This window comes from Schistocerca serialis, chromosome 5, assembly GCF_023864345.2.
Source record: "Schistocerca serialis cubense isolate TAMUIC-IGC-003099 chromosome 5, iqSchSeri2.2, whole genome shotgun sequence".
Taxonomy (NCBI): Eukaryota; Metazoa; Arthropoda; class Insecta; order Orthoptera; family Acrididae; genus Schistocerca; species Schistocerca serialis.
The window spans coordinates 167,240,815-167,264,416 of record NC_064642.1 but is presented as its reverse complement, the minus strand read 5'-3'; the positions used below and the strand labels follow the sequence as shown (position 1 = coordinate 167,264,416).

The 23,602-nt window shown below is 37.3% G+C and overlaps 1 protein-coding gene across 2 annotated transcripts in view; it reads left to right on the top strand.

Annotated features, from left to right (window-relative positions):
- LOC126480915 (mitochondrial inner membrane protein OXA1L) overlaps positions 1 to 23,176 on the top strand; it is a 33,116-nt gene extending 9,940 nt beyond the window's left edge. The window contains exons 2-7 of one of the 2 annotated variants that reach the window (XM_050104322.1): positions 1,931 to 2,339; positions 7,408 to 7,551; positions 15,404 to 15,489; positions 18,058 to 18,330; positions 22,581 to 22,746; positions 22,869 to 23,176. In XM_050104322.1, the coding sequence (XP_049960279.1) occupies positions 1,931 to 2,339; positions 7,408 to 7,551; positions 15,404 to 15,489; positions 18,058 to 18,330; positions 22,581 to 22,746; positions 22,869 to 23,035 (1,245 nt within the window). In that variant the 3' untranslated portion in view covers positions 23,036 to 23,176. The remainder of the gene's footprint in view (positions 1 to 1,930; positions 2,340 to 7,407; positions 7,552 to 15,403; positions 15,490 to 18,057; positions 18,331 to 22,580; positions 22,747 to 22,868) is intronic. The other variant, XM_050104323.1, reaches the window with a different exon arrangement.
- The last annotated feature ends 426 nt before the right edge of the window (positions 23,177 to 23,602 follow it).

Sequence of the window (23,602 nt, the reverse complement as noted above, 5' to 3'; positions counted from 1 at the left end):
TGACTGTTCAGTGAGCTGCTGGAACTATCACAATATCCCATATGTTTTTCTACATCACTTGATGACAGTTGTCACTGTGTATTAAGAGGCATACTTTCCACTTCCTCATGGTGCCTCTATGACATGCTCCTTATGCAAGAGAGTAAAATAGTTTTGCATCATATGTGGCTAACTCTGGTGCTGTAGGGTAACTAAGTAACTGTAGTTTCATTAATATTTGTATGTCACCTGCAAAACAGTTAACATAAAATGTGTGATCAATCCTCTTTAAAGAACATTTTACAAATGAACATTGACCATGGAACCAGATTAAAAGTTATTACAACAGTAAAAGAGATTACTAGGAAAGGAAAAAAAATAAATGGGAGAGTGAAAATGGCTGGAATGCTTCTGGTAAAATAAACAATTTTCAAAACTAAGTTTTCAGTGTGCTCTAAAAGGAAAGTTTGCAATAAAAGACTTATAGCTATGCAAAGTATGGGCCAGGAAAGGAACTTGCTGAATTTCAAGAGCTAAGAAAGGCTAGAGACAATGGCCTGTAGAAGACATTAGAAAATATGTAGGAGCAATATGGATGTGTACAGTGAAGGCGATAATGCATGGCAAAGTCTATATGTCTAATGGCTCATGATAAATCATTATTTCTTCTGATAGTGTCATCATTATCCAAGATCAGCCTTATATTGAACATTTTCATGTTATGGCTCGGGTCTATAGGATGCAAGACTGTAAACTGTTTGACTTGGATAAAGTAAGCTTAAAAACTGTGAAGGAAGTTTTACCATGTTTCATACAGTGTTTCTCCCATGACTTCAATCTGTTGTTATTAGAGAGGCAATTGGTAAGCAAGTGCTGCTTTACTCCCTCATATCTTGTTAACATGATTAGAACTTGTTTCACAGCAGCAAGTTGGAATCTTAATTGTGAACTGACTTCTGCACTTTCAGACCAATGGTCATCATTCAAGAGTCTCAGAATGCAGATCTCATCACACACCAATGAAATAGAGTATGTAGCTTTCCTTGACATCTTGGACGTTAAGAAATGTAAAAGGGAACAAGGTGGTCAACAAGTTGATCAAAACCTGTTCATGTGCTGCAAACTTTGTCTCATATTGTTCTGAGGTGTAAATAGAAGTGCTGAGTCATCTTAGGTCCAGGTGGAATTATTTATACTTGTGCAAAATTTATTTGCCGAGATACAAAATGACACAATATAGGAATTTGGGATCCCTTTTTAATATGTAAAGATAAAAGCATTTTTCAATCCAGTAAAGGCGAATGTAAGCTAGTACTGTATGATGTACGTTTCTGTTAAAATTAGCCTGTAGGGCCTACAGGTAATACAGTTTTTTCTAGAAGTATTCATAAGAAAATACCTAGGTGAACAATGTACATCTATAGGTACACAGGGTTGAGTAATACAATTGAAACAGAAACAATCTTTATAAAAATTTGGGTTTTATGATTATTAAAATATAAAATTACAGTCATCTCAAATATAAGTAGATAAAAGCAAATGTTCTTGATTGGTACTGCTTAGATATTACTTCATTAATACTGCTCCATTAGCTAGTGTACAATGATAATTTTCTGTTCTATCAACATATTCTTAATATTTTCAGTATTCCTCAAGACTCCTCATGTAAGGAGCAAATCAATGTGCAGTGTATATGAACACTCAAATTTGCCTCATACCCACCGTTGTACAAGTTTGTGTTTTGTAGTATTGCTTATATTTGACAGCATGTGTTGTACAGTTTTGCATCGTAAAGTTTTGTTCATTATCAATTTTGAAAACTTTTTTTTTAAACTGCTTCAGAACAACAGTCATTTAATAATAATGAGGAAAGTTTGTCTCTGATGTAAAGAAACAGTATTATGTGAAAACTATTAAAATTAATGCTGTATAAAAATACTTTTCATTACAGACTGACTCTGCTTCATGTCTCAAATTACAGTCAGTTCAGCATGTGCGACATTATCACATACAGAAGCACAACTCATCGAGGCTGCTGGCTGGAAAAGCAGGAAGATGCATGCTTCAGCCAAAATGGACGAGAAGTGGCATGCTTGGAATGGCTGCTTTAAGGTTATCAAGTACCACAGCAGAAACTGGAACTAGCTTGTCCGAAACAATCCTTGAAAAGATACCTGAGCCACCAGTACCTCCACCACCAGTTCTTGATGTAGCATCAGAAGCTGCACAGGCAGTTGGTACAGAACCATCATTCGTCAGTTTAGGTCTTGGTGGATGGTCACCTATAGGACTTGTTCAGCACTGCTTAGAATTTCTCCACGTAGATTGTGGACTTCCTTGGTGGGGTTCAATTGTTGTAGGTAAGTGCACAAGCCGCAGTGCTGCCGACTTAAAGAGAGTGCTTGAATATAGTAAGTACACTGCTGCCCATTGTAAAATAAGTATGTTCTGGAAAAAAGAACGACGAGAGCTGCATACTTACTGCGACTCTTGTGGTTATACTCGTGGACGTAGGTAGTATTTATGGTTTAACTGGCATCTAGGTGACAGTAAGCTACAGACTCTCAAGATTGTGTAACATGTCAAATCTGTTGTTTTAATCTTTTCTAGTTTACTAAGATATAATTTAATTTGTGGATTCTTAATTAATTGTAGTATCCATTACAGGTGTCTAATGATGGAATCTTACAGTTCTTAAATCAATTGTAGTGTAATTTCAAAATTGGAATAAATAATACAACTGACCAGAAAATATGTTTGGCATGATAAATAAATGGGCAGCTGGTAACATCAGTTTTGTTCATGATGTAATCAAAACTACAGGACATTGATCTCCGTTGCACTGTGTTTTTCTTTGCTGGGACTATGTCAAAGTGATCCATATTGGTTCTTTTATAAACAGCCAGCTTTAATCTTCACATTCAGTATCAAGTTTTACCATGGGACTAGAGATGGAATTCTCATTTGACAAATGGATCTCGTAAAAGCTCACGTGTTGTTTGAGGCCTGTCACTGCTTTACTGAGTTCTGGAAATCTTGCTAGAATGCAGCATCCTTCGTGAATTGTAGAGCTTCACAGCAAAGTGTTATCTAATCGCGCATTTTCTGTTCTAAGTCAGCATTGCTGTGATACCACTATATGAGCAAATGTCTAGAACCACCATTATGTTAAAGTGCAACGTAAAGTTACTTAGGAGATCTGTGACTGTGGCATACACTTGAGAAGATTTACGCCCATCTGAATAAGTCACCAGAATAAACTGTTTGACTGTCGTTAAAAAAAAAAATTTTTTGTACATTATAATGATGCGTTTCAGGCGCAGCCCATCATCAGAGCATCTGCTAAACGAAAGTACAGAGTCATAGCCACAAATGTAATTGACGGGAATCATTGACAGTTAAAATGCAGAAGGTATTGTAAAGAATTCTCCAAAAGAAGACACCTAGAACTAAAGTCTTTAATAAAGTGTGGAGTCACATGCCAGTCCTCAGCATCAGTATGCAACTGATGGAGAGATGGCCTTACAAACCTTAACCACCAGGTACTGCCAGCAGTACTGAACTATATTGGTGCAGTGATGCTATTTGCGCCTATAGAAATAAATGAACAATGTGATAATGAAATGAAATAATACAGAAATAGGAACAGAAACCTAAATGTGAATCTAAATATATATTATAAAAAACAAGAGTATGCATGGCAATGCATAATACATACAAGGTTCAGTTAGGACCTGTAGGGGAGGGAAGAAAGGATAATGGGTGGGGGGGGGGGGGGGGGCATGGACTATAAAATTGTAAAATAACAAAATGCTCACAATATGAGATTCGTATAGAGAAACAAAACACAAAGCAACTATATTATTCTGAGTGCAAATTACAACTACAAAAACAGGGTGATAGATAGGATGGGTAAATAAATTGGATTGGGAGAGAAGTCTTTATTACATAAGTGGTGCCACTGCACTGACTAAATGTGATTCCTGAAAAGCTCGAACCACATTGGGAAAAATTTCTCTCAGCCCCTGTGGATTTTCAACTGAGCAATGGTGCACCTTTCGAGTATTGATTTGCCCTTGTTTGTAAATAAAGCTTCATTCATAAACAAAATCTTGCACAGATACACATCATCATTTAGAAGTTTTCGAAGAACTATTACTGATTTTTGAAAGTCATTGCCATAAAAGGTAGAGGGCACAAAGTGTAGAGAGGCTGAAATGCATTGGAAAGTACTACTTACAAAATACTCCGTTGACCATATACAGGCTGCCTCATATTGACACATGGATTGTGTATTATTGCTGCTAAAATGTTAGCATAATTTTTGTCATCAATTACTATTTCATTGACATGCTTTATTCTTCACATTTCACTTTTTTAAATTTTTGTAGTGTTTGGAAAAACGGATAGTGAGAACTTATGATCAGAATGTCTTTTAACGTATGGCCAAAGTGCTACTCGAACAAGTTGGCAATATTTGCCATAACTGAAAACCATATCCACTTTTTCAACTGTCATATACTTTATGAAAGTCTTGAGTAGCTTGACCATCAGGTTGCCCAATTGCTACAACAGCAGAGCACAATCTGATGTTAATTGTATACGTAAACACAGGCATTGCACCTCAATCACATGTTGACCTGCATTTTTAGGGTAGGACACAAATTTGTGGGATCTCTTCTCTACATGGCGGACAATGGTTTTGCAGCGCAGCTGTCTTGTTACTATTTAAACAGGTTCCACATGTTATGCCACTGAAGTCTTCTAAAAGGCTCTTTCTGGTGCTCCATGAGAAAGTTTATAGTTCCATTAATAAAAAAAAAGGTTTGTGTAATAGTTTGACAGATATAAACCTTAAAATATTTGAATAGGTCAGAAAATGTGCATTTTTTAACTTTTTGTGGCATAATGAAAAGTCCACTAAATTCTGGGTATGCAGCCAAGCAAATAAAATTTATTTCACTGATATTTCGGCTGTGTATCATCTGGCCATCCTCAGAATAAGTCGCAACTTCATGTTCTGGCACTAAAGTCTTATAAAAGGCTCTTTCTGGTGCTACAGAAGAAAGTTTATAGTTCCACAGTGTAATAGTTTGACAGATATAAACCTTAAAATATTTGAATAGGCTAGAAAATGTGTGTTTCCAACTTTTTGCAGTGTAATGAATAGTCCACTAAATTCTGGGCATGCAGCCATGCAAATACAATTTCATCCACCGATATTTCGGCTGCGTATCATCCAGCCATTCTCAGAATGAGTCGCAAGTCTTGTGACTTACTCTGAGGATGGTTGGATGATACCCGGCTGAAATATCAGTGGAAGAAATTTTATTTGCGTGGCTGCATGCCTGAAATTTAATGGATTAGGTCAGAAAGTGTACAACATTGTCCACTAGAACACACTGGAACTGCACCTCAATATAATTATTCATTCTGAATATTGCTGTGGGAACCAAAGACTCTAATGTCTAGTGCTCTAAACTGAGGATCGCGGAGATGCAAGCAGAAAAAAAGGGAACCTGAATTTAAAATTACAGTGGAACTTTGATTTTACATTCTCCGATTTTAAGTTTTTTGTTATTCTACACCATAAGTTCATAGCCCCTGTTAAAAACCCATAAGATCAAGGCTAAAAATCCTCCAATTTTACATTTCTTCCTAGTAAAGTTTACCTTGATTCTAAGTTCTTACTCGATGTCTCGCTCGACTGTCCTGTTTTCATCCTATTCACATTTGATGTGACTGAACACATTATAAGTGGCTCAAGAGACAGATGTTTTGCATCACAAGTGGTGACAGAATTAAGGGAATATTTTAGGCCCTTGTGGAGAAGGAAGATGTGAGAAAGGAAATGCTGATTTAATCCATGGTTGGTATTGCCAACACAACTTGCAACATTTAGCTTCACCACACAATTATTATACAACTACTGCTAGGTTGCAGTGATAATGGAAAAACAAGACAGTCGGTATGAATTGTTCCGGACAGAGTCAATATGTACTGAAGGGCCCAGCCACCACCTTTTCTTGTGCCAATCATAACTCAGTCTCATCTTTTTCCATGTCTTTGCAATGTACTGCAACAATATCAGTCATCAACCTTTTAAATTCAAACACTGCGTCTTGACGAATGTCTTGATCATAATTGAGAAAACGTCGCCGGTTTCCGGCTAGTGAACTCTTATTGGATAGTGACTTGTTAAGTCACCCAATAGCCAGTGCAGCTGCCACACCGTACTAACACGTGTAAAACGAGCTCACCCTACTGGATGTGTAGAGAGGGGGAGTGGCCTTTCAGTGACGGGAGTGCAAGTGGGGTGAAAGCAACTTGTGAAGTGCTGAAACCGTACTTTTTGTGTAGATGATATGCTATGGCAGAGATGTCACATGGAAATAGATCAAGGGTTTTGCGATAGCATATTTTAAGGACTTTCATGTTAAAATATGACAAGATACAGTTGCAACAACTACATACACTACAAATATATACACCATATACTTTGCACCACACAAACTACATACTGTAGATAGTAAAGATCGGTAGCAGTGGTAGAGGGCATGCATTGAAACTATAGCACCTGAGCTTTCTTTGAAATTTACATTTTGCAAAGTGTACAGAAATTCTCTAAGCCAACTGCTGATAAGCTTGTAATGTCAATTGGGGAAGTAAACTCATTTTTTCACTTCTCTGTTTCTCTCATCAAGCCTAAAATAAAACAGTGGTGAGCATATGAAGTGCAGCTCAAAAGAAAAGTGTTAAAGAATAACACCATTGGTGATGAAGTACATCATTAGCAGATATCTGCATGTATGCTTATGGTTTAACTGCTTAGCTGCTATGATGTTTTAACTTGTTCATCAATTTTTGCGTTTTTCTGAGTGACGTTGTGAACTTATAAATTATAGTCGTATCATGTTGGAAAACAGTTCGATTACTTTGTACCCAGATACCAAGTTCAGTTTTTTGATAAGTTTTTACTTGCTTTTATATAACTTTAATTTTTAAGAACTGATGAAATTCATTACCACAAATTATTGTATACACATTGTGTTGATATTTAATTTACCTCACCTAGACAGATTTAATAAAAATTATGGAAGAGGATTGCAATTTTTGATCATATGTGTCAATTACATGTGTTTTTGCTCATATTTTGGGGGTTTTTAACATTTTCCTCAATTCTGCATTAGCTGTTTCACTTTAGATATGTGATGGGGGAAAATCAAACCATCGGTAGCAAACTTATTACAGAATACAGATATTAAATGTAGAATGTTGTGGTTTAGTTTTTAAATATTAGAGTCTGAACTTCTTGACCACCTTTAACTTTTGACATTTTAGTATAAATGTAAAACTACATTTTATTTACATGTTGTCGACAGTGTTAAGTAGAAGTAGGTTCTTTTAATGCTTGTGTTTATTTTTCAGGGACAGTTGTAGTAAGAGTCCTGATGTTTCCTCTAGTGATAGCTGCTCAAAGAAATAGTGCTAAAATGAATAATAATCTTCCTCAGCTTCAAGTATTACAACTTAAAATGACTGAAGCTAGGCAAATGGGAAATGCAATGGAAGGTAATTACAATGTCAACTGAGTTTTCAGTCACTTTTTGGTAGAGTAACTTCATAATTAAGAATGAAAAACACAAAATTGCAGATGCTGTACAGTATTTGGATGATGTAAATTATAATTATGGGGGTAATTTTTGGTCACTTTTGCTATATTAGTATTATGCCTATGCTTGTTTGCTTCCACTTCTATTCTGGTAAAATTGTTCTAACATTGTTTCACAAATGAATTTTTGTATGCCCAGCATTTTCCGTAAATGAGGGTTCCTTTCATTATATTAAAGGATCAATCGAATAGCAACCAGACTCGTTAATCAACTGTATGTGTTGTAGGATAACAACCTCATGGATTTTTTTAAAAAAAGACATCATATTTGCCATTGATGGCAGTATTTATTACAGTTTCTGTTATTGTAATAATATTATGAAAAGGAAAGTTGCTACTCACCCTATAGCGGAGATGCTGAGTCTCAGATTAAAAAAAACACACACACACACCAATAAAGCTTTCGGCCAGTAAGGCCTTTGTCAATAATAGACCTGTCCATATATTGTGCTAGAGATGGTAGTTACAGCCCACAACACATTTTAGGTAAAGTATCTTATCCACTCGGTCTCCCACCTTCCAATAAATAGAAATCATTATCCATTTTTTGCAAAAGATGCTAGAAAAGAGTGATTTCCATTTGATTCACTGTTATATGACGAATGATACGTCTTTATCACAATACTGTATTGTATGTAACTCAAAATATTGAAGGTAGTTCATAGTTAAATTGATAAGCATGACATTTTGTCTTGTATTTAATGCAGTACTATTTACACAACAATCTTAGAGATCGAAAATTTCATTGGTGAAGAAATACAATCCTTCATTCAGAGATATACTGCCCACTGTAATAGATTTTAAGACAAACAGAAATTTGGTATACATTCATGAGCAATTGATGGATCATACCTGCCCAAATGTGCGTAGCACTCGTTTTTCCAGATGATGATGGCAGTGTGTTGTGGAATGGACTTCTGAGAGTTGATTGGAGCTAAGTCCAAGATGCACATTGCTTTCTTTAGTGTCAACAGATGTGGGTAATAGGATTGAAGGTGATTACCTTGTAGGGGTGGCTTTGAAGTCTTCCTTCCAGTCGCTCACCAGAGACCAACTGACTACTTTTGTGAGCAACTAGAAAATAGCCAAAATTGATTACCTGCGACCTGCTGCCCACAGATTGACATCTGTTGTTTTAACTTTAAAAGGAAGCACACTAAAATCTGCAAGAGGTTGGCGAAATTTCTTCATTTGAATTAACACGATAAATCTTGGTAGTGTTAATAAGTGTGTAGTGAATCAAAATTTTCCAGATTCGGAAAATTCTTTTGACATATTTTTTCCTGACACCATCTTGCATTGGTTGGAACTGAAAGCGTAGGTTGCTGACAATTTCAGTTCCCGACAATGAACCAAAACATATGTGCAAGTAAGTTCAATATAACAATACCAGAGAAGGAAAGTTGCTACTCACCGTATAGTGGAGATGCTCATGATTTATCATGAGCCATTAGACATATAGACTTCTCCATGCCTTATCATCTTCAGCTGTACACATCCATATTGCTCCTGCATATTTTCTAATATCTTCTACAGGCCATTGTCTCTAGCCTTTCTTAGCTCTTGAAATTCAGCAAATTCCTTTCCTGGCCCATACTTTGCATAGCTATAAGTCTTTTATTGCAAACTTTTCTTTTAGAGCACACTGAAAACTTAGTTTTGAAAATTGTTTATTTTACCAGAAGCATTCCAGCCATTTTCACTCTCCCATTTATTTTTTTTCCTTTCCTAGTAATCTCTTTTACTGTTGTAATAACTTTTAATCTGGTTCCATGGTCAATGTTCATTTGTAAAATGTTCTTTAAAGAGGATTGATCACACATTTTATGTTAACTGTTTTGCAGGTGACATACAAATATTAATGAAACTACAGTTACTTAGTTACCCTACAGCACCAGAGTTAGCCACATATGATGCAAAACTATTTTACTCTCTTGCATAAGGAGCATGTCACAGAGGTTTCAGCTCTCTGAGACAGTAGATGTGCGTGTACGTGAGTGAGTGTGTGTGTATATGTGTGTGTGTGTGTGTGTGTGTGTGTGTGTACTGCTGAGAAAGGCCTTAATGGCTGAAAGCTTTAATTGCGTGAATCCTTATGTTGTGCCTATCGCGACTCAGCATCTCCGCTATATGGTGAATAGCAACTTTCCTTCTCTGGTATTGTTACATTCCATCCTTGTAGCAGCTTCATAATGGGGTAGGCCATATGTACATGGAATGGGCTGGATCCTCTGATCCAACTGAACCAATCATTGACTGAATATGGTAATGTTGGGTACTTGGAGACCATTTGGAGCCATTCATAGACTTCCTGTTCCCAAACAACGGTGTAATTCTTATGGATGAGAATGCACCATGCCACCAGACCACAATTATTCATGATTGGTTTGAAGAACATTCTGACAGTTTGAGCAGATGATTTGGTCACCCAGATCTCCAACATGAATTCCATTGAAAGTTTGTGGGGCATAATGCAGAAGTCAGTTTGTATACAAAATGCTGCACCAGCAACTCTTATGCGATTATGGACAGCTAAAGGGGCAGACCAGCTCAGTATTCCTGCAGGGACTTCAGATGACTTGTTGAGTCCATGCCACATGGAGTTGCTGCAGTACACCGGGCACAAGGAGGTCAGATACAATATTAGGAGGTATCCCATGACTACTGTCACCTCAGTGTATTATAGTTTGTTTGTTTATTTTTTTACTCTGGGAAAGGGCAGTAACTGAAAAACAGGAAAGCAATGTTGCCAGTGGACCAGAAAGCATAGGGGGTTGTAATTCATGGCAATCAATATAGTACACATTTAAATGGAAAATAAATTTTTAAAAATGGAATAATAAAAATGTTTGAACTCTCATTTCTATGTTAGTATTAAATAACTGCTTAAGTTTTATGTTGTATAATCATTAATAAGCTAGATACCATACCACACAGTGTAAAGTTAGAAAATAAAATAAATACATCTAGACCTGGAATCGGGCTTAAGTATTCTAGCACAAAACTCTACCCACTGCTCTAAGTTGGCAGAACACTTATAGATACTTGTTGTACATGTAACTACAGTGTTGAAAAATGTCCTTTTTTTGGACATCCATTTTCTGTCGAAAATATGCATAGGGTTAAATTTTGTTGGTTGTTTTTGTACAGTTAGTATGCAAGGATCATGCTGCGGTGTCGGTGTATGAATTTGGATTTGTCCTTTATACTGGTAGTCTTCTAGTACCCGGACTACTTTAAAGACAGCTCCTGGAGTCATTGCTATAAGTTACAACTGTCTGCAGTGCCTGTTCCTTTGAGCAATACAATAGGTGAATGTGTGTGTCATTAATAATGTTACAAGTAGTCGGCAGTGTAATTCCTCAAACCATTCGAGTTAACCAAATGCCATCCACATACTTCAGACTGCTAGATAACATAACGCCATCATGCAATATTAGTCATTTTTTGTCTGGTACAAATTATCTAGTTGCCTTACACCTTTCACTATTCTTTTAACAAAAATGACTTCCCGAGCCAATTAAAACTTCATCAGGGTTTAAGAGGGGTGTCTACCTTCCACATTAAGAGACTTCCCATTGATTTCAAGGAGTATAGTTCTGATCCACCAGAAAGATCATTCACTCTCCTGCTATCTAATGGCCAAGCTAATCTTCTGCATAATCTTTCTTCCGTAGATGATTGTCAGTCATTATTAGGTCCAAAAATACATTAGCATTTTGATAGCACAGGTTTTTGCTGAAATACTCTATTGCAGGGTATTGCAAGTGGAGATTGTTGACTGGTAATGGTATTTGGATCTTCATGCTCCCAGCCTCTTCCCCTATCGCCAGTTTCTCCCCTTTTGCTGTCTCGATTCATTTGTATTCCACTATTTCCTCTCAGAAACTGATACTACTACAGAGTCTTACCTGCCAACCCCATTTTCATACTTACCTGAGCTTTTTCTGTATCCTCATTTAAATGGCTTGTTTGTGTGTTTCCACACATGCTCCCTTAATCTTTCATTTCCTTTGGGTCCATGACTTTGAAAAAGCTAAGTTTCTGAAAATACTTTTATTGCTCTAGTTGCTTCTCATTTATTTCTTGGGAATTTTCACTGATCCTACATAATTGTTGAGGTGACTGGGGTGTACCTTTTGTATAACAATGTATATTTTTTGTTATTACCATTTCATGTTTGTGTAACATATAACTCCTTTTTCGAAAGTGAGTCTATCGAAGTACAGGTAAACAGACAGTCATGTTACCTTCACAAGAAATTCATAAAATAAAGAACGACAGCCTTCAGTCACAAATTGTGATTTGCATGATGCATTTGGAGCCATTGGGGGCTCATCTTCAGATGTTTTGACAATCTACATCAATTTTTTTTTTCCTAATTTAGGTCAATTCTGTTCCTGGTAAGATTACCTTGGTATATTACAAAGTGGCATATTGTGAATATAAGTTTACAAACTTAAGACAAATTGAAAAATAACTTTTATTGTTTCCGGTAGTGGATATACGAGTGTGAATCAAATGAAAACCTTAAATTTGTAATAACAAATCAAAATTTTGTGCTGTTACCCTGTAAGTTGGTAAGTGTGCTACAAACAGTGTGCAGAATGGCCTGTAGGTGGCAGCACAGTGCAGATGCACACATACCGTCACAGTGTCAGTATAGAAATGGCTGCCCCACTTGCGACTTGCACCAGGGAAGACTAGTGTTCTGTTATTCGGTTTTTACGTAGTGAAGGTGTGAAACCTATTGAAATTCATCGATGAATGAAGGTTCAGTATGGTGATGCATGTTTGTCACAGCAGTAAGTCTACGAATGGAGTAGGAAGTTCGCAAATGGTGTGACTTCAGTGGAAGATGCTCCTCGTCCAGGTCAGGCACAATGAGTTGTGACTCCACAGAACATTGCAGCAGTTGAAGCCATAGTGAAGGAAAACCTCCGAGTGACACTGAATGACATTGCAGCATGTTTACAGATCAGTAACGGGTCAGCACACCACATTGTGCATGATGTGCTCCAGTCTCACAAAGTGTCTGCAACATGGGTGCCACGGCAGCTGACTCCTGAAATGAGAGAGTGACACGTTGATGCTTGTGAAGAACTTCTTCGGCACTTTGAATGAGAAGGTGATGGCTTCCTTGCAAGAATTGTTACTTGGGACGAAACATGGGTTCACTTCCACCAACCAGAAACAAAGAGAATGAGCAAGGAATGGCGCCATTCCTCATCACCAAAACCAAAAAAGTTTCGAACAGAAACATGAGCAGGGAAGGTTATGCTGACTCTCTTTTGGGATGAAAAAGGAGTCATTTTGGAGCAATACATGCCTAGAGGGACCACTGTCACCAGTGCATCATACCCAGATCTCCTAAAAAATCATCTGCGGCCTGCAATCAAATCAAAGCGAGTGGATTGCTGTCAGCAGGTGTCCTTTTGCAACATGACAATGCAAGGCCCTTACAACAGTTGCAACAATCACAGACCTGCATTTTGAGTGTCTTCCTCAGCCACCGTACTCACCAGACCTTGGCTCAAGTGATTTCCATATGTTTGCATCACTCAAAGATGCAATGGGAGGAAAGAAGTTCTGTTCTGATGAACAGGTACGCCACGCGGTGCATGAATGGTTGCGCAGACTACCAAAGGATTTTTTTTTCCTAAAAGAATTTATGTACTTTGTAAGTGCTGGAGGACTTGCATTGAGTGTGGGGGGGATTATGTTGAAAAGTGATACAGCTTTGTACCACTTCTGCACAATAAATAATATTTTAAAAAATATTTAAGGTTTTCATTTGACTCGCCCTTGTATATGGTCCTGAACTACAGTATAAGTAGACATGTTTATGAACATATATTCACTTTCCATTCTGTAACACGTTTGCAAACACAGGTCAAAAAATTTCGAATATAAAGATGCTGCATTACTACAAACAAATGGGTGTCATTATTTCAGAGAAAATAATAAGCTGTTACATTATTAATTATACATAGATGTCATTTATAAAACAAATATTGCTGTATGTTATCAATTGGTTGCACTATTAAACATTGGTTTCTTTAGGGAAAAAATATTAAAAAACTGTGGCCACTAAAGTTCATTTGTTCATTCAACATATTTTCAGAAAATTTTTCTTTCTGTAACTCTGTTTCTACTTATTCCAGTGGAAAAGTTTTTAACTGTGCCTTTCTGTTTGGAGTACAGTTACACTGTCGTGGATGTCACGTAGTTGGTATCTATTGAAGTATATGTGGTTATCTATTGTGGATTTGTCAAAGTGGCTACCGAGTGTGGTGGCGCAGTGGTTATTACACTGGACTCGCATTCGGGAGGATGACTGTTCAAACTCATGTCCGACCATCCTGATTTACCTTTTCTGTGATTTCCTAAATCACCCGAGGCAAATGCTGGGATGGTGCCTTTGAAAGTGTGCGGCCGACTTCCTTCCCTAACTCGATGGGACCGATGACCTCGCTGATTGATCTCTTCCCTCAAATCGACCTACCATCCATCAAAGTGATTAAGTCTAAAACTGTCAGTGAGTTCTTTGTAACATGTATGGAAAGCTCTTCCTGTTTTTCCTATGTAATATGCAGGGCAACTGTTACTATTATCATTATTGGGGTCTTAATGTTTATTGTGTGAGACGGGGTGTCCAAGTTTGTTGCTTGTGGAGAATATTGGTGTCTCTAAATAAGTCAGCAATTTTTTTCTGATGTCGTGTTTAAATTGGAAATGCTTATGAAGGTTGTTATTCCTGTAGTGCTTCTATTACTGATGTTGGCCTGTATTTTGTTGGATAGTTTGTCAGTTTATTTTTGTGAATACCCATTATTTATTGCAATTGTTTTGACAGCATCAATTTTGTGTGTTATTCTTTGGGTTTTAAACATTATGTGTGTGCCTTGTTCAACATGGATCTAAAAGCAGCTTACTTACTTGTGTTTGGGTGGTGTGATGATTTGTGTATTGTGATATCAGTGTAAGCTGCTTTCCTGTAGATGTAAAAATTGCTTTCCTGCTGTTAATTAACAGTTGTGAGGTCTAAGAAATTTAAGGATTGATTTGTTTCATGTTCAGTTGTGAATGTTGTTTTATTGTGAAGTGAGAAGTTTATCTTCTGTAATATACATTTTCTTTTTTTTTTCAGAAAGTTTAGTTTTACCTTCAAAAAAATTTGTTTTCTAAGGGGTTGACAAATATATCAGCAAGGAGACGTGACATGTTGCCCACAGCTAAGCATTCTATTTGTTGGTAGTTTTTATCATTAAATGAGAAGTAATTATGGGGTAATGCTAGTTAATCAGATCGACTTAACTTGGAAATCTCTGCTATTGTTAGTTTTGTGTGTTTCATAAGGTTTTTTTTCTGATAATTTCAAATGTCTATTTGACAGGCACATTTGTGAGTGGATTAATAATGTCAAATGAGGCAAATGTAGCTTCTCTGGGGATATTTACTTCCTTGAAGTGCATTGTTAAGTTAACTCACATGTATTTTTTTTATTGGGTATATGGTTTCAAAATAGTAAAATTTGGTGAGGATATTACGTAATAGTTAGGAAAGTATGTATGCCAGTGTATTCTTGAAGTTAACAGTTGGCCTAACTGGAGAGTTAGATTTGTGGATCTCTATTGTGCTCTGAGTTTGGGGGCAGTGGGACTCAGTTTTTCTTTCTAGTTTCATTAGCAATACTGTCTCATTTTTTGAGGACGTATTTCAGAGGTTCTCATTTATTAACACAATTTTCAGCTGCTCGATATGCTCAAGAACTATCAGCATTCATGAAAGAAAAGGAAATCAACCCCTTCAAGAATATGCTGGTTCCTTTGGCTCAGGTATGCATTTCATTATGATGTCTTTAAATATGTGTGTTGATTGCTTTTTTTGTTGAAAAGAAAAGCAATCAGTGGCCAAGGAGCTTTTAGAAGGAAAATCATAAAATACGTTGATGCTTTGGATAATGTAACAAGTTGAAGTAGGTAGCTCATATCTTATTAAAGTGGAAAAATGGACCAGGTGGAAGAGGGTGTGGGTAGATGCCGAAAAAGCTGAGGCATTGATTAAACCTTTTGTTTTAGTGAAGAAAGAGCTGATTGATTTTGCAGAATAAATTAAGTGTAAACAGCCCCATATGTAAACAATTCAGTTCCAAAACCATCCTGGAAGAATTACTGTCATGGACTAGAGGTTAATATTTGCAAACAAAAAAGGAAAGTGGTTAGAAAGGAGAGACTGGTTAGAAGCATTCAGTCATGTATACAAGACTGAGAAACATTCTACACATTTTCATATAAGATGCAGAGTTATCAGCTCATGCCCGTATCCCTCTGTAACAAAGTGCTTGCTTTGCAAACCAGGTTTTCACAGTGATAGTTAATTATGGGTGGATGTTTCTCGCTGCATCTGGCTCACAAATGAAGTATACTTCCACCTGAAAGTATTTGTGGGGGGAAAAAACTGGTAATTTTGGGGTTCTGAAAATTTCCATCTGAGTGAAGCAAAACCACTCTGTTCTTCCAAAGTTAATGTTTGAGATGTGGTATGCAGAAGAGGCATTGTTAGCCCCGTTTTTCATGTGTGAATTGATAAGTAGTGTGTGTTCTTCATGCAAGATGGGTCCCAACCACATCGGATCAAACAGGTGTTCTGCATTCTTGATGAATACTTCACCGAATCCAACTCTTTGTGACTTCTTTTTGTAGTGCATATGGAAAGACATTGGATGAGCTTGAGTTGTCAGTCTGGCATCTGAATCCATTTTGATCGAGACACTACAAGATTTTATGGCAAATTTCATTGTGCCATTCCTACTGCGAGTCTTGGACATTGTCGAAAGATTGTGATGTGATCGCAAGAAGTGCTTGCAAAGGAATAGTTTATTTATGCAAGCTGATAAAAGTTGTATGCAGCCTGTTGGAAGCCTTTGTAACTGCTATTTTGAAATCTCTGCATGAAATTGTTACGGCTTTCACAGTAAACATACTATTTATTGCATTCTTCTATTGATATTAGTTTTCATGTTATTTAATTTTAAAATTAGGGTGTTAGTAGTTGGAAATATGGTAAGTTACTTATATGCAAGAGGTACAGTATTTTTGCTGCATTCTGAAGCAAAAAACTGCATATACTTCTCACCCTACATCACTCATACAGTGTTGTTGTAGGGTCACAGTGAAGCTAGATTTTTTTCCAAAGATTTTGGTCTTACTTACCTCAAAGTACATTTTAAATAATATCAGAAGTCTCGCTAGAGGGCAAGAGGGGCTGTTGTCTTCCATATTTTGCTCAAGAATGAATCAGACAGAAATTCTGTAAGAAATCTCCTGCTTAAATAAAGTATACTTTTTAAGATTTCTTCCAGTGTCTCACAGCTTGGCATAAGCTTTCCCTGCAAATGGATTTATGTGCTCTTTTAGCTGTAGTTTCTAAATATTTGACACATTTGCAGATCTTTTTAACTCTTCACACCTGTCTGAATGTAACAGCATCAGAGAGAGAAAATATTACACACGCCACTTATTAGTATTCTTTGTGGTACATGTGAATGCATTTTTCATTTCTGGTGTGTTACTCAGTTTTGCCTCCTAGGAAGGCCTTAGCCTAATTGCATACATGATTGAGAATTCCATCCACTCCTTTTTTCTGTGCAAAGTTATAATGTGAAATTAAACCTAAAGCTTTCAGGAAATTACGAAATACAACATCAGCTTGATCACCTTCATCATAACTTCTCAGATTTCATGAGTGATTAGTGTGAGCAGAGTTTTGCTTGTTCACACCTTCCAGAATTCACCATGGTTTCTGAATTTGGATTATTTGGTCTCTTAAAAGTGACGATTTCAATTCCTTTGCTACCCCACCCCTAAAAAAAAACTCCCATGTCTCTGTGACAGTGCTGCATATTTTTTCTCATCAACCACAGAGAAACAAACAAGTTTTTTTTTCCCCCTCCTTCAGTTGGTTGATCATGATTTTTCACTGTAGCTGAGAGAGCATAATTAGAAAATACTGAATCACAGAAACTGCAAGTGCACACATGTGCAACCCCTCCCCCCCAACAAACACACACACACACACACGCGCACAGAGAGAGAGAGAGAGAGAGAGCCTAATTACCATAAAAACTTTCTTTCTGCACTGCTATTGAACTGTCAGTATAGATGTACTAGTTACTCTGGGAATGAGTGAGTGTGAAGCATGCTCTTTATTTAGCAATAAAATTAACTAAACTTTCTGTTATAAGATTATACTAAAAAAAAAAAATCTTGCTATGCCCATAAATTAAGATATAGTAGTTGTTAAAAGATCAGAGTAGAAGTTAGATGAATTTGATGGAATGATGTTCCCTAATCAGTTTGCATATTTTTAGGCATTTATTCATGTTTTTGTATTTGTTTTTCCAGGCACCACTCTTCATCTCATTCTTCATAGGCTTGCGTAGAATGGCAAATGTCCCTGTAGAAAGCATGATGACTGGTGGACTCTTCTGGTTCACAGATTTGACTGTGCCTGACCAATATTATTTGCTGCCTATAATAACAAGCTGCACAATGTTGCTTACTATTGAAATTGGGGCAGACTCAGCTCGGCTCCAGGCAGCAAATATGGGAATGATGAAGTATGTCCTCAGGGCTTTACCAATATGTGTGTTTCCATTCACCATAAATTTTCCTGGCGTAAGTTGATTGTTTATAAAAAATATGTACACAGTCAGTCTTATAGCTTTACAGAAACACTGCCTCACTTCTCTTTTATCTATATTTTCAAGTGCAAGGGTGTGGTTGTATCATGTTATTTACCAAAAATTTGACAGTGGGATGAGTAGCTGGAGGAAAGGTAGAAATGGGGGGAGGGGAGATTTGACTCAACACGAATAGAAAACGGAGCAGTCAAATGTATTATGTTTCACAGAAAGGGAATATCAGAGAGTAGGGTAAGACATATTTTGGAAGGGAGAAGGCAGCTAGAATGAGCAACATGGTCAGTTGGTGTCAAAGAGAACACAGTTGAACAGTATGTTCATCTTGTTCTTCATAGATTATGATAATTTGTAACTATAGCCATGGAGTTTCTGTTGTGCATTCATTGTACAAATGATGTGTGAGCCTTTCAGATCTTCCATTGTATCTCACGTACCACCAATTTTTGCTCAGGTTCAGATCTAACTGTTGCCCTAAGACTGTGCCATTGTACTACACCTGCAGGTGTTAGCTCCATATTCTGGTCACCAACAGGCCTGTGGTAACAATTGAATATATGAATACACAATCCAGCTGCACAGTTTCTAGTCTTTGATAAAAGTGTATTCCAATGTACAAGGGTGGTTTAATAAGTGCGGTAAAAAAGCTGAAAAAATTCACCTTATTTCTCAAGTCTCCTTTGAGGGATGTATGCTTGGTCCAGCATTCCTCCAGATTTTTCATTCCATTGGAAAAATAGGTTCTGTCAAACTCTGCAAAATACTCATTGATTGCAGCTATCACTTCCTTATTTCATGAAAAAATTTTCCCAGCAAGCAAAAGTTTGAAGTTAGGGAACAGGAAGAAGTCATTTGGGGCCAAGTCTGGTAAACAGCATGGATGAGGAACCAATTCAAAGTCTATCCCTGTACTTTCACCATTGTTATCGCTGATAAGTGGGATGGTGCATTATCCTGGTGAAAGGGCACTTTTTGCATCCAACCTTGGTCTTTTTTTTAGCTGATGCAAGTTTCAGATGATCCAACAATCAAGCATAATAGGGTCCAGTTACCATTCAGCATTTTTCCAACTAATCTCTTGTAAATCCCAAAAAAGTAGCTATCACCTTACCAGCTGACAAAATGGTCTTTGCCTTCTTCAGTGCACTTGCACCAGCTGTGTCCATCGTTTTGCCTGCTGTTTTGAATACAGTGTGTAATGATGGGTTCAGGTTTCATCAGCAGTCACAAATCGGCAGATTGTGATTAAACATCACCACACATTTTGTTGAAATGTTGTGCTGGATGCACTTTTGTTCAACTGTGAGCAATCAAGGCACCCACCTCGCACACAGGTTCTTCATAGTCAATTCTCTGTGCAGGATATTATGCACTTGCTCAGTTGAAATGACTACAGCTAAGAAATGTCAAGAATTTTTATTTGGCCGTCTTGCATTACAATATCCTGGATTTTGGTGACCTCAATTGGATGGTAAGAATCCCCTTTGTCTTTGGTGCTTGTTTGATCTCATGTAAATTCATTAATCCAGAAGTAAGATGATTTGCATGGCAGGCCAATCCTTCAAATGAAAATGTTTGATAATGGCACAAAACTCTGTTTCCTTCATTTTCAGTCACAGTTGACACGCTAATCAATTCAGACGGCTGTCAACAGTGAGCTGTACACTGTACATTGTTGAAATTCTTTTTATGATTCTTGGAATAATCGAGCTTACCAATGAAGAAGATGCAACAAAAAGGTTTCATACTTTGTGGAAATCTACTAGATTTATCAAACCACCATTGCACTATTTATTTTACTATGATGGTGATGCTGTCTCCCCAAGGGATTCGTGCTGTCTCCACAAACATGTGATATGGTTCCAAACACATTACTTAATGAATCAACAACTTGTGAGTTAAAGTATGACAGTATGCTTGTAGAAACTGAACTCCTTTGCAACTATGATCTGTAGAAAACACTGCCAGTGTTTCAGCTAAGGCAACCTGTTTGTAGTGTGGTATGTTTAACTAGACACTCAAGAGTTGTTTTACCATCGGAAACTATGATTTGCACAATTTGTGGAAGTATCAGTTATATCACCTCTATGCAATAAATAGTGATTTCATGCCATATAGGGAATAACAATAAACAATTCAGATTATGTATATGATTTTCTTGGGAAGTTTGTTTGTCTTGTAGTCCTCCTCCCAGCACCCTTGTGGTACTAAGAATATCTTTGAGAGATAAAGGGAACCAACATTTTACAGAGGTCATAGGTAGTATCATTTACTGCATCACAAGTTTAACACAAATTTGTTGTTGAAATGAAATACAGTTTCATTCTGTACCCTCTGCTGTGTGTCGTACTGAATTTTAAAGTTCTGAGCCCAACATTTTGAGCTGGGCTGGATTGACTAAGTTTGCTGTTAAAACGCTTATTACTGTGGCAAAGCACTTATCTTTGATACTTTTACTGAGATTTTTACAGATGTTTCATCTGTTAGTGGAGCAAAATGTGGGAGATCTAGATGTTTTACACTTCGAGGGGAGCATAGCCTTATCACATACTGAGCTCGGAGGTACAGAACCTGTTGCAGAGAAAACAGTCTTAAGGAGATGTAATATAGGGTGTCCCACTAAAACCTCCCTGATTTCAAGGACCTAGGAGAGAAAAACCACAGTAGATACCACAATGAAAAATGCACCGCATTGTAGAGCATCTCAAAGAATTTGTATTCCCGTGTCAGAAGTGCCAAGTATCGTCGCCAGAGTGCAGCTGGCAACTCCACAGCAACGCGCGCAAGCAGTTGTGTGGTTTGCAGAAACAAAATTGCTGAATACTGTGCAAAGAAATTATCGTGTGCATGCATGTGATCCACCTGATGTGAAAACAATTAAGGAATGGTATAGGAAGTTTCTGGAGACAGGAAGCGTTCTGAAACATTCTGGCGGTGCATGTTACTGAGTTTCAGAAGAGACCGTGGATGAAATCAGGCAAACGTTTCTCAGAAGCCCACGTAAGTCAATTTATCAAGCATCTAGGCAACTTGATGTACCTCAATCAACATTACATCGTGTAGTTCACCAGTGTCTTCGTATGTGTGCTTACAAAGTGCAAATTTTGCAACATCTGACACCGAACGACAAATGACTCCGACAAAAATTTGCTGCGGATACACTGCAGCGTATTGAAATGTAAGCCAGCTTCCTGGAAAGATGTTTAATCTCAGAAGAGGCAACCTTTCATCTATTAGGAGGGGTTAATAGACATAATGTTCAGATTTTGGGTTCACTAAAGCCGCACATTGTCATTGAACATGTTCGTGGTAGCCCTAAACTAAACGACTGGTGCGGGCTAATGCACAACGGGATTGTTGGACTCTTGTTCTTTGCAGAATAAACAGTGAATGGGTCAGTGTATCTGGACATGTTGGAGCAGTTTGTGTACCCTCAGATACGAGACTTTCAGCCCAACATCATTTTTCAACAAGATGAAGCTCAGCCGCATTGGTCAACGGCTGTTCACAAGTTCCTGGATAGGAAATTTCCCAATCGTTGGACTGGATGCAGATGACCCATTGCCTGACCACCACGTTCACCTGATATTACGCCGCACCGCTTGATTTCTTCATGTGGGAATTCGTGAAGCACCGCGTGTATGCGACCAAAGTGGACGATATTCCTATATTGTGACATTGTATCACTAATGCAATTAACAATAACAGAGGTAATGTTACAAAGAACTTGGCAAGAAATTGAATATAGACTCGATATTCTTCGTGCTACAAATCGTTCACATGTAGAGGTGTATTGATGATAAATAAATAAATTCTTTGAGATGCTCTACAGTGTGGTGCATTATTCATTGTCGTATCTAATGTGGTTTTTTCTCCCCTCCTCCTGGGTCTTTGAAATCAGAGAGGTTTGATTGGGACACCATGTATTTTAAGCTACTTATTATGTGATATAGTTCCACTACTTGTTTAAGAAGTATAATAATTGTAATATGATTTAGTATATTGTGATCTAAATTGCTGTTTTGCAAGAGATTGTCATGGAAAAATTGATTCACTGTTGTGATGGGAACACAAATTTTATATCAGGGTTCATTTGTAGGAAGGTGTACATACACTGCTTTCTGTATTATTATCTTTAAATATCCACTCATCCCACCTCTCTTTGTGTCAGTGTAGTAACAGTATGTTTTAATAGCTTGGATTCATGGTAATATGTAACTGTTTCAGGCTATCTTATGCTACTGGGTTTCATCAAATTTTATCTCACTACTTCAAGTAGCATTTCTGAGGATACCTGCAGTGAGAACGTATTTCAAGATCGAACCTCTTATTACATTCAGTCCTGAAACATTACCAATGAAACCAAAAGGATTTGTAAAAGGTTTTAAGGAATGTAAGTAAAATACTATATTGATCTAAGGACAGTGTTAATGTGCATTAGAAATAGGTATTTTTTAGGTAAAACTTGTCTCCTCTTGTTCAGTTCTCCACTGTCAGCTTGTTTTTCAATTACAGCTTGGCGCAATGTTCAGATTACAAAGGAGCTTGAAGACAGGCAAAGGTTTGACGAAGTGCAGTTTCAGAAAGCTGGCAGGGGTCCAATAGTAAAAACTTACAAACATGATCCCACAAGGGTAATACCATCTGTCAACAATAAGAATGTAGCAGCAAAGAAAAGATAATGATTTTTTTGTAAAAAAAATACTTAGTTAATTTAAGAAACTGTACATAAATAATTATTCTTATTTATATAAAATGCCACCTAAATTATTTTGGAGATGGAATGAACATACAAACTATTAAAAGGTAAATGTGTTCATCAAGCCACAAATAGCATTACCTTAGTTCCTGCTTGACTAAAGTTCTGTTCCCCTCCAAAAGAATTGTTTTTGGAAATGAAAAACAGGTCCACACAGTGTACACTCCCTTTGTCAGAAAAGTTCCAGGACAGTTTTCTTTTCTTCCCCCCCCCCCCCCCCCCCCCCCCCCCCCCCCCTTCTCTGAGTCTGGAGTCCTAAGTTCAGGAAAACCCCTAGTGAAATGTGGACTTGTGAAGGCACAGATTTCAGTGCAGGACTATCCTAGAGCTGGTCACCTATCACAGCACATACCAATGCAAATGTGAAGTGTGTAAGGCAGTTATTGCAAGAAGGCCATCACGTAACTGGGCATACGACGTCAGAAGAACTTAATTTGAAACATGGTGTGTGTGTCATTAAGATGTTACATGAAGATTTAGGGAAACAGAA